Source organism: Colletotrichum fructicola (assembly GCF_000319635.2).
Source record: "Colletotrichum fructicola Nara gc5 chromosome Unknown KSG_Nara_v1_contig01, whole genome shotgun sequence".
In the NCBI taxonomy this organism is placed as follows: domain Eukaryota; kingdom Fungi; phylum Ascomycota; class Sordariomycetes; order Glomerellales; family Glomerellaceae; genus Colletotrichum; species Colletotrichum fructicola.
In genome coordinates this window covers 3,783,049-3,794,995 of record NW_027094051.1, presented here as the reverse complement: position 1 = coordinate 3,794,995, position 11,947 = coordinate 3,783,049, and the positions used below count along the sequence as shown (strand labels likewise).

General features: G+C 52.7%; 1 protein-coding gene across 1 annotated transcript; it reads right to left on the bottom strand.

The window, feature by feature from the left end:
• Positions 1 to 8,536: 8,536 nt before the first annotated feature.
• Positions 8,537 to 9,010, bottom strand: CGGC5_v001088 (uncharacterized protein; the record flags this gene model as incomplete). The annotated part of the gene is made up of 1 exon (XM_032029950.1): positions 8,537 to 9,010. One exon carries the CDS (start codon positions 9,008 to 9,010, stop codon positions 8,537 to 8,539), a length of 474 nt encoding a protein of 157 aa, XP_031890681.1.
• Positions 9,011 to 11,947: the final 2,937 nt, after the last annotated feature.

Genomic DNA, 11,947 nt, shown 5'->3' with positions numbered 1-11,947 from the left:
CGGATCCGAATCTGCCTGCCATCACTATCCGTGTTACATTCCTCCGCAATAATGACGAAGTAAGGTGACAGGGGGAGCTATCTTATTCTCCGGGGGGGCTTTTGCTCGGGCGTTCCAAAACATGCCTCGACCGAGACTGTTGGCTCTTGCTGGCTTAGGGTATACAACCACTCTGGAAGACGGTGTCCAATTTTGGCGTAGAAATATGGTGAGACCACAATTTTCCTTTTAAGTAACAAAATCTGGCTCAAAAATAAGTCTTTCGATTTGACGGCCCCTGCTTTTGTGACGCTGCGCCGCTTCCGTGGCTTTGGCACGATGACGCGGAGCTACAACGGCAGAGAGTCTGAGATCCCGATACTGGTATCTATGTTTCATATAAGACAAGGGACTACCTAAAACTTGGTTATTTCCTCAAATCGAAAGGTTTTGCACATATCGGAAATTCGTGTTCCTTCTCATTGGCGGAAGTGTGCGATACCCGATCACAGTTATCAGTGAGTAGGGGATAAAGGAGGGGGGAGGAAGTAGACTCGACATCATGGCTCTGCATCCCGCGGTCGTGGCGGTATTGCTACGGAATAGTTGATGGGCCAAGAAGATTCAATGCATGGAGTATGGCCGGAGGCTGGTGCAAGGAATTCTCCTGGTTTCTCGAATACCAGTCTCAGATGCAGATACAGGACAGCAGCAACTTATAGCTAGAATTCACGACCTCACTGTGAATTATCGCGATAAGATGACTTCAACGCCGTTTTATCATCAGATACATCTAATCAGTTTCGAGGTGAGCGAATGAACTCAAACTATCAAAGACAGAAAGGAAAGATGCGATGGCCACTTGGTGTCTTGTTGCTCTGGGATCACCTATAGACTGGATCGACGTTAGATCTCTCGGTACTCCGTTCCGGGGTTTACGATGCCGACCGAATTGGTTCCGCCTGGAAAGCAGCTGATTCTCTTCAAATGTGGGCAGATTTTAAGTCCTGGTCTTCGGGATGTTATGTCGGAGTTTATATATTAGAGCGGAGCCCGCAGAATCAGCATGGCTTTCTCAACGACAATGTTCAAATATATCGCCTTCTTTTTCCTGAAACCAGTAGGGATTTCTTCTGACACTTTCATGACGTAGTTACCTAGAAGTTATTGTGTGACCGTTTCATATCTCAAGCTGCAGTACACCCGAGTAAACCTGTAAATACGACAGAAACAACAGAGCACAAAAGCAGACAGGCAACGTCGTTCGCGATGGAAACAGAGCACCGTTCAGACGAAGGCCGGCATGACAGCATTTTAATTCTGCGCAATGGAGAGCTGGTCACCGCGGCCATTGACTGAACAGTACTCCCGAGCGCACCATCCCTTGGTTTTGTCGATTACCGAGACTGTCCAGCCAAGATCTTAAGTACTCAGTATGGTGTCAATAGTTGGTTGAGCTTGGTCCAAGACTCTGAGCTTTGGGTAGCGAAAGACAGTAGTGTCTGGAAAAATGTTTTCACCTATGTCATTCTCGACACTTCACTGCTTCCATGAGCAGCCCCAGGCATTTGTATCGCTTGTGGCCTTCCCTATAAATACCTTACTACAGCGGCCTGAATGAAACACAGTGCAAGATGGTGATATTTGAAGTAGTTTCTGCCCTGGAATGTGATTCTCAACCTACAGTCGAAACCATGCGTTGCGACGTCGCGACTGGGGTTTCGTATGCTATCGGAAGGAGGATCGTAGGCTGTCCTACCATCAGTGTCCGTGGATGATACCACTCAAATATGCCACAACAGAAAGGCAGGTGATTTCCAACCCTTGATGCCATCGCTCATGGCAAAGTCGAGACTGGTCTTCGAAGAGATCTGAGGCAGGACGATTAGCCATACACGAGCCCCTTTCCTCACTACAAGCGTTTCTATTCCGGGCCGAACTTCTTACTTTCCAACGACTCCATTGACCGTCTCTGGTCGTCACGGCCAAATGTAACGTACTCTGTGTGTATTGCCGCTGACTCTGATTCAATTCAGATCCATGCTACTTGTTCCTCCTTTAATTCCTTAACTAAGGTACTAGTAGTTTCTCGACTTGTCATGTCCAAGATACCATACGACGCGTTGGCAATATCATGACGACTTATTGTAATTGCTGCCTTTTGCGAAGAGATGAGTTGAGCACGCCTGATTTATACCCCGCAAGCAACAAGACTGGGATACTCTCGAGCTCCAACCAGTATGTCTCGACGCAGCCCAGCCCCCGTCAGTGGACCCGACTGGGGATAGACTTTCCAATATGAAAGACTTAAACATCTTCACAGTGATAAGCTTCATTTCCAACCACCAGCAACAATGAGCGCGTCGTGGTGCCTTCTTTCGCAGGAAGATTGCATTTCTTACAAGAACCATCCATGGAAGTTACCACGACGCGAACCGAATTCTACACCAGGCATCCGAGCAGCCCTGCCGTTCTTCTTTTCCGTCTTCCTGGATATATCCATTTGTTGTACCACCTAAACGACGGTAAGAGTTTCTTGCAACGATATCATGTGCCGTACTTACACAAATGCGGTCTTCTATCCGCAACAGAACGTCTGTATATTTTCTAGACTTGAGAACAGACTATCAGCGTATTGTACGGATTGTGTTTTGCACAAACCCTTGCAGTGCAAGACAACTTTATAAGCCAGCCCTAAGAAGCGGCAGCATATCATCGAACGCACTTTGATATGATGTATTCAGGACCATTGACATTACCTAAAATTGCCTGGCCAGGATCGCTGGTGTTCTTGCCATTCTTTACGCATGATCATTGTCTTGTACAAGACGGCCTGATCGTTTCGTCAACATACTTCCTACATCACAGCACGTGTCAAGCCAAAGCCAGTGCACTGAGGAAGAAACCTTCGGTAACTTCTTCTCGTCAGCTTCCCTCATTACTTCAGATGTATTCTAAGAAGTACACTAAGCCTCAATATCTTGCTCGAAGCATGTTAATATGTATCACTGGGCTAGCTATATTGTGGATACTCTTCCAAAAGATGAAGCCTTGTAAGATTTCTCAGTGGAAACCTGGGCCACCGGAGCTCTGGTGCATTGCTGCTAAGACAGAAACACAGTAACCAAAAAGCCAGTTGCATATATACATACACCTCCAACACTACGACACACTTTCATGCTGATAGAGAGCCTCCCCTTCCGTAGCTGGTATAAAACCTCCCCACAAGGGCCGTTCAAATCGCTTGCCAGACCAATCGATCCTTTTGATGTCTAACATGAGAATTGCCAGAGGAATAGCATCAAGCGGATGGGATATCAACTGACAAGCCTGCAGGAAAATATCACCAGCGCCACACAAAGCATGATAGCATCCAGACAACTACCGTCATCTTTTGTCGTCCACGTCGCGAGCGTATCCTTTAGGAATACGCAACCCCTCAGTTGCCAACATCGAAAGCCACGTTACATATGCGACATGGTCATACACCTTGAGGGAACGGCGGTATACTTGATGTCCACGGAAGATACCCTTCCTCGAGTTCATTTTTCGCTCGGCGACGGAAACCTTTGATTTGAAGACCACCACCACCGCCTCGTTCATGTCATATTTATCTAATGCAGTTAAATTAGTCTAGGCGTCTTGTCGAGCATGAAGAACATTAGACATCTTGCCAAGTTTCTGTGCCATTCACAACACATACTAAACACGCGCAGGTTGCTTCGATAAGCCTGCACTTCAGTACAAGAAGCAATAATCCAGAAAACCAGACTTGACCCAAACCCTTCCTACAATACCCAAACTTCATCAGAGCCACCAACAAGCGAAATCGTGAGCCATACAAACCCCCTTGCACCTTGCCAACCCCTCAAAATGAACACCTCTCATCCACCCACCCCTGAGCGACCTCCCAAAACGTCGGACACCACAAATCCTGCATGCCGAACCAAACATCTCACGATGCCGGCCCAGTATTCAAAGTCCCAAAACGGGCATTTCCCTAAATCTTACATTGCTAATGCCCCTCCCGGGGAACGCGGGTCCGCCTTTCTTACGTTTCAAAAACCACCCGCGCAGTGCCGCTGTGTTTTGTGCATACCTCGGCGCATGCATCCAGAAGGAGAAAACGCCCACAACCTATGGGCAAAAGCAGACTAGAGAATCCCAAAGGGCCACATGGCAGTAGACGGCATAGCTGAAGGCTCGTCGCATCTCACAGTTGACAGCGGCGCATCCGGATGCTGCCACGTTGTTTTCCCGCACAGCTCTCAAAAAGACTGCACATGGAGCCAGGAAGACCCCGTTTCGTTTCACGTCCGGGGGGGAGGGGCAAACAAAAGCCCTCCTCCCCCGCCTCAACGAGAAATACCTCGCGTGCCGCGGCAAAACCTTTGCCCAAAATAACTGCAAAAAGGCGAGAAGAGAAATGACCGACACGCACAACGAATGCAGGTATCGGACGCCGGACTTGGCTCCGGCAGAAGGAGGGAGGAAACGTTGCTGACGGCTTGTAGAATTTGACTTGTCAAGCGGCAGAAGGGGATCTCGAAGATCCCCATCTTCGCGGGCTCATGGGCCACCCCTCTGTCCCGGATGTTCGCAAGCGAGGGAAATGCACAGCACACAGGATGCACAAGGCAGGTGACGGGCATGCGAGATTATGTCCAGCCAATGGCCCTCCTCCGCGGGACATCCCACCAAGCTCCCCGGGCCGTGTCGACTGGCTCAGAAAGGATCCCGGTGACATGGTTCCTTGGTGGGGGCTGCCGAGCAGCGACGAGAGCCTTGTGTGGACGGGAAGATGTTCCGTGACGCACGATGCAGCCGATGCGTTTTCCGTTCAAAGTGATTCGGTAGAAGAAGAAATCATGTCAAGGAGCGCCGATTGTGCGAGAAGGTGGTAATGGCTCACCCGGCAAATCCCCCCCCCCCAATGCAAAGTTCAAGCATGCTGATGCAGTGTGTCCGGCGCTCGAAGTTGAAAACTGACAGCTGACCCCTGACCCCGGCAAGGTCGAAGGAACAGTAGGCCTAGGCACCGGCCCTCAGGGATAGCCTCAAGCGGGAAAGTCTTTTCTGGAAGAGTGGACTGGTTTGCCCCAGAAAGCCGGGGTGCCGCGCAAGTCGTTCTCAGCATGTCATTCCACCGTCTCTTTCGGCCGTACAGAGGGACTCCATCTGCACAACATCCTCAGCCTAATCGCGCGTCCCCGGATCTGGTTTCTGTCAGATTCTCCTCGGGTTTCTTATTCTGTCAAGCCATTGGTCGGTAGATAACAAACCCAACGGCCTGTCTCACTCCCGTAACGCACAGCTGTTGAATGCAAGTGAATATAGCTTCGCCGGATAGTCAAAGCCGGTCGCCCGGTTTGCTGTTGAGCGGTTTTGTTGGCGCTGCCCCGAGAGCGGATTGACCTCGCGTACTGCAGGTGAAAAGGAGTCGAGATTCAACAAGCCCTTGTCGACACAAACGGACTCGTTCTCAAATCTGCAAACCGTCCCCCGGCCATATCACGTCGGATATGGCAGGGTTTCCACACGCTGCGCACCGGAGTGGGAATGGTTCGGTCAGGTACCCGTTTCCTGATCCACTAATGCACCTCATCAAAAAATTTCGAGTCGATATTGCGCCAGAACAGGCCATACTTTGGTCTGGTCCTGTCTTGTCGAGGAGGCTGGCAATTGTCAGATGCTCAACATGGACGGGTGATATAGGTTGCAATACGTGGGGGAGAGCATGAAGATGACAGTGAACCTTCTTGATTCAGTGCGACGGAGTAATGTCGAAGCGAGTTGGTCCAGGCGCATTGGTGAAGCAGGAGAGGAGAGAGAGGGGTGAGAGGGGTGAATCAGCCATGTTCTGCAGAGCGGACGGCATCAAGAGTCAGGTCCTAGTCCTGAACCCGTAAGCTTGCCGTGTTGCCAAGTCAGACCTCGCACCATCCTGGCCAACAGGGTGCCCAAAGTCTTTCCTGCCGGAGGAAGAGGCCGGTCCCGAAGCAGGATGACTTTAGGAAACTGAAAGACCAGACGAGAAGGAAACATCACGCAGACCGGATGATGATTTAGCATCAAACGTATCATCCTGCAGTATTGGGTCAGCGTAAGTACAAACTGCACAATAGGCAAAAGCCGGTTGGCCCAGGCAAGGGGCGCACTGCCACAGCCCCGGCAAGACAGAAAATTTGAGAGGCGACGAGGGCGGGATTCGACGAAGCAGGTTATGTAGGTTCGGTGCCACCCTGCATGGCTCCTCCGCGTCTCGTAGCCCGCATGCGAACGCGGGTCGATTGTCAGATGTAAGTGAGCTTGTGTGCGTTTGTGCGCAAGCGCGAGAGGACGGCTGTGTGTGTGTGTGTGTGTGTGTGTGCGGTGCTGGCAGGCAAAACGTATATAAGCGTATGAGTCCCATCCCTTCTGGAACGATGGAGCTGACAATCGAAAGACTGAACCGTTACCGACACCTCATGCGAAGAAGACCCCCTTCGAAAACCGGACCTGCCCAACCTCAAGAGACCTTGCTTGTCGTGCTACCAGCAAAGCCCACCGTACACCCGTCCACCTTGGGCGCCCTCTGTCTGCGTCGTCCCTTCTCGAAACTTGGCAGCCCCGGTTTCTCCGTCAGAACAGTTTCAGCGGGCCGAGCCGTGAACGCTATTCAAACGACCGGACCGCGCGAAAGAAGTCGTCCTAACCTTGTTCAAGGTTTATGTTGAGAAAGATATCCGACGAACGCCACCACCGAAATCATGATCGACTCTCCTTCCAATAGCAGCACCTGCTCCCACGCCAAGCCACAAACGAATAATATGTCGATGAAGCAATGTGATCACAAGGCCGTATGCGGTTGTGAGGAGCGTATACCGGCGGACAAGACGCTATGCGACCGTTGTGCGCAGGGGAATTGCTGAAAGATCGGCGCGCAACGCATAAAAAAGGAGGACGGCGTGGAGCAGTGGTTGGGACAGAGCGAACGCGAAGCCGTCATTTGGCCATGCCCCTTGTGGCCATAGACTCGAGTGATCCCCGCGTCTCACCCACTGACCGACCGCATCGCCACGCTGGCAGTCCTCAATACAATCTTCATCAGGACTGCTTTCGAAGCAAGGAAATGGTTTCAAGTTGATGCGAAAGGTCGGCAAGCAACAGACCCACGCAGTTCGGAAGGGAACCGAAGGCTGCGTCTGCATTCATATCGACGCGGCCCAAAGCATAATCTGTAATAGGCGCAGCGGGTTTGGAGTTCTTTGCCTTGGAGGGGTTGCTTTTGTTTCGCGGGGTTCAACGCGCCGGATAGAGCTGGAATGGGGAGGAAAAAAGGTCTCGGATTTGGGTACTGTACACCGCGTAGATTAATTCATTCCTGTGCTCGAGTGCTCTCGTCTTTTGAAGTTTGACCTGTGCAGGAGGTCGATGGGCGCAGCGCAGCGCAGGTGAAGCGTAAACTGCTCTTCGGCGCCAATCGAAGCGATCGATGCAGGGATGCAAGCTGCCGGGATCGTGCGTATTGATGGTGCTCGATTGGCGCATAACCGTCGGAACCCGAGGCGGCGTTGTGGCATCCTTGTTCGGTGCAGAATTCAGAGTTGAACAACATGAAGTCCAGCCATGTCCTACTGTAGCAAGAGGTTTCTGTGAGAGGTCAATGTCAGAGAGAAAGATGGCGGATCTGTAGAAATGGGGAGGCGACGTTGAATGTCTTTGTTGACGAGACCTAACCAGCGGCCCGTTCCTTTAGTAAGGCAACCACGTGGGCGAATCAGTGCGTGGAAACAGCCATCGAACCAAAGAGGCCTTTTGGAAAGACGCCATTGGTCGAGGCCGCCGTTTTCAAGTCCCAACGGTGGGCAGGAGCTGTGTTACATTAGGCTAATGCTGTCTTGGCTCTCTTCCATACAAGACCGCATGCCTCCTTACTTGCCATTTCCCTCAAGTTGAACCATCTTATATAAAGCAGGCCTACTTCATTTCAAAGGTGCAGGCGCACTACCACTGATGCGCTGTCAGGCTGTCAGGCTGTCAGACGAGATGTAAGTCAGAGACATTGGCTTTGTTGAGAGGAATTCGGGGCAAGGCAGATTCAAGTGAGGTGCTTGTGAAACGTCCATAGCAGATCTGAGTCGTCCAAGTTCCTCGATGGAGATCATGTATTGAAGCGGCCATTGTGCGTCATTCACAAACGAATCGCATGCCAGTGGCAGTGAAGCATCCAGAGTGAGGTCATTTCATGATCGTGTCATTCAAATAAAGAGTATGTGCACCATATAGGGGTATGTATGCGGGCAACTCCGACTAGGTATAAACTCTCCTCCAACCCGTCCTACTGCCCAAACAATAAGTCTACGGCCAGAAGTGAAGGCCATCCGGTAGCCAAGGCTCCAAAACGCTCTCCGATAGATATAACACCCATAGTAGTTGTTAAGATTTATAAAGTTCTCCAATCAGCCTATCCCCGTAGAATAAATGGTGGTATCGGTAGAATCGAATTAAGTAAAGGTAACAAAGGAGTCAATAAGTTTCGGTACTCATGTCATGTTGGATGAGTGTGGCGACGCGCTTAGTTGAGAGCGATGGCAGCAAGGCCGACAACAGCAGCCAGCAGACCGCTCTGGACGAAAAGACCGTTACCAGCGCTGGCGGGGGCGGAAGTCGTAGCGGGGGCGCCGGAGGAAGGAGCAACGCCAGAGTCGGCCGACGTCTTGATGGCAGTGACGGAAGACTTGGTGGTCCAGGGAGCAGTGGCGGTCGGGCCGTAGGTGGTAGAGTTGGAGGCAGCGTAGAAGCGGCTCGAGGAGGTGGAGGAGGAGGTAGAGGTGGTGGAGGGAACGACGACGCTGGTGGTCGAGTTGATGGTGGGCAGGATCGTCGTGGTCGGGGTGTACAGGGGGCAGGCAGTGTTTGTCGGGTTGCACTTGGTGATGGTGACGGTCTTGGTGGTGGTGGCGGTCATGGTAGTGGTGGTCTCGTCGGCGGAGGTCTGCGCGACGGCGACGGACGCGGCCATGAGGGCGAAGATGCTGGTGAAACGCATTTCGAATGATTTGGAGGATGAAGACGAAGAGTCGCTGATAATTTAAGTGCTGGTACAAGTCGATGTATGACCAAGAGTGATTCTCCACCGAATTGAGAGTCGTGCGTGCAGGCGTGGGCCAAAAGGAATGCAGTGTCAAGGAATTGACGTGACGATGCTGTCTTGTCGATAGATATGTTTGAAAAGAGAGTGATGTGCAAAGAAGGCACGATGACGAAGAGCAGATGTCAAGAGAGTGTGGGCACCGGACGCGATGGTAAAGAGAGCAACAACGGTGAGGAAGCAAGAACCGTGTAAGGCGTGTGGGAGGGGGCAGGCGAGGTATTTCTCCTTTTATCGAAGCGGCCTGTGGACGACGTGACTGCAGGTACTGGACGGCTACCACCCACCACCCACCACCAACACCACCACCCAGGGCAGGCTAGGGAACCACCCACTTCACCCCCATCCGCCATCTCCCATCCACGACAATAAGCACACGCACATAAGCGCGGACAGAGCATGGGCTGGCGGCGGAAAATTTGCCAGCGCTGGGTTGGGTCGACTTTGGATGGCGTGCCCACTGTCCACGTCCCTCTGGGCTGTCTGTGCCTGAGCCCAGCTGAGCCTGTGCCTATTGCCTGTGCCTGCACCTGCATCTGTGCCTGCGAGGTCCCGTTGGTCGCCTATGCGGCAGCTGGAGGGAGGATACCTACCTAGGTTCTAGGATGGATGGGCGGCCTGTGGGTGGAACGAGAATATGGGATGGGGGATGGGGGCCCTCTCTCGGCTTTGGCTTTTGCTTTTCTTGCCAATGAAAGCCAACGGTATGCTTGTCTTGCTTGGCGGTAGACCTGCCTTGTCCATGCCTTGGGGGAGACACCGACAGGCAGCAGATGCCAGAGACACTGAGTGAGAGAACTCAGGCAAGCCCAGGAGATGAAGCCTGAGGATGGTGCCTGTTGTGTGTGCTTGTGTCTGTCGGCGTCCCGGTGTCCAGGCCCAGAAAAAGCTGTGAAAGCCGGGCGACGGGCCACGGCACCTCAGGATCGTGTCCAAAAATGGGTCAGTGGCGCCGTGATTGGCTGCGCAAACCTTCTCGGTGGGACGGCACTGAGCTGCGCTTGTCGACCCTGGGCGGTGGCTGCACCTCCCACTGGTTCGTTCCTGGAGCGCCCCTGATGATCGCCCCCGCCATCCCTGCTAGCACCCTGCAGGAACAGCAGCGCCCATGTCGTCCGAAAACAACTCATCCGAACTCACTCGCTCGAGAGCAGAGACGCGCAGAGTCAGTCGAATCAAATCCTCTTTGCCGCCATTGCCAAGAGCCCAAGTCGATGCTGTGCTGCTGATTGCCTCTGTCTGGAGCCCTCCGGGACGTGGGCGCAAATGTGGCTGCTGTTGGGGGGCCGTCGCCGTTGTCGTGGGAAATGCGCCTGCCAATCATTGCCCGCACAATCAGGGATTTACATTGTCTTCCACGTCGTTTCCATTCTTTTGGGTTGTCCCGGATCACACTGTAAAGTCGAACAAGACAGTCCAACAGTCAAGCCATCGCTCTGCCCTCCCGCCATGGCGCCGATGCGGGCTTGCTATCCGTCGACGGATGGAAAACTTTGCAGCCAAGAGGCGAAGCAGATGTTCTAGCCCGACATTAGCTGGCGCTGATGCCATCGTCCGGTCTAAACATTCTAATCTTGGATCCTGCTGCGTACCGGGCAAAATCCAGAACACACAGCAGAAAAAAAATAGGAAAACCTGAATCAACGCCAACAACGGTGCGGGAGGACAACAACAGAAACAACCCACCATACGATGCGTCTTTTCCCCTTCCCGCTCTCGTCTGCAATGACGATGCTGTGTGCCGTACGATCCTTATCGTTCGGCCGATTCAGGTCTTTCTCTTTCTGCTCGGTCATTTCGTGGTTCCACGGTGTGACCCCAGAGGCTCCAGGGTCCTAGCATTGAAACACCACTCAGGTTGCTCCTCGCACCGTCAATCTCACCACCAGATCCCGGCCAACCAAAGTTCAAGACGTTGCTTCCAGAGGGTTCCCTTGTCGGCGCAACTGTAAATCGGCGCGAGAAAATGACCCCAATCATGGGGATCTCCACTGCCATTTCCCACCTGGAGGGGGCCTACGCAACACTCTGAGAGTTGACAGCGTATATTAGCCCGGGGGCCAGCAAAGTGAATCCTTCGTCAAGCCTGATGCGGGTTTGCGAGCGTGGAGTGTTCTCTCGTCCGAGTGCTCTTCCGAGATGAGGCCAAGCTGCCACGACGGGGTCGGCGATTAGCTTTTGCATGGCTCGCAAAGATGATGACGATGTCGGTTAAGCCCCTCCGACTGCGTCTGTTGAATGCGATCGTCAATGAGCAATCCAAGTTTCCGCAATTCCTCTGCAGCAAGCTGGACCACTTGTGTTGTTGTGCAACAGTCGGGAGGAAATCGCTCTAGCAGACGTTTGTCTTTTCCGCGCCAGAGCGCAAAACCCCCCTCTGAGTTCGTTCATTGCAACTTGAAACCATTGTCCATCGTTTCTGTCTTGGTTGTCACATCGCTCAACTCCTCCATGTTGATTGCAACCGGCAGACACCTCTCGTGCATCCCGAAATTGAATGGGCGCACATTGCCAGGAGGCCCTTGCTGAACTTGTTTGGAGGGCATGTTGGTCTGCTTGCAATTGAGTTGATTGTCGACAGATGTCTCTATTGCAAACCTCTCTCTGACAACGAACGAGAACCACAGGCCAGAGCGCTCGGATATCGAGGCATGGCTAGTTGCGGTGGTGTTGCCGCGTTGCCGCGCAGCGCTTGCCCGTCGCCGTGCTCATGGCCTGGTGCTAACTCAGCACCAACGTCGCAGGCGACAGGCCACATTCCATGTCGGGGGCGATGTTTCGAATCCTGTGATGGGGGCCCAGAGTCGACACCGTACCATGCGAGGTCTTCAGGTT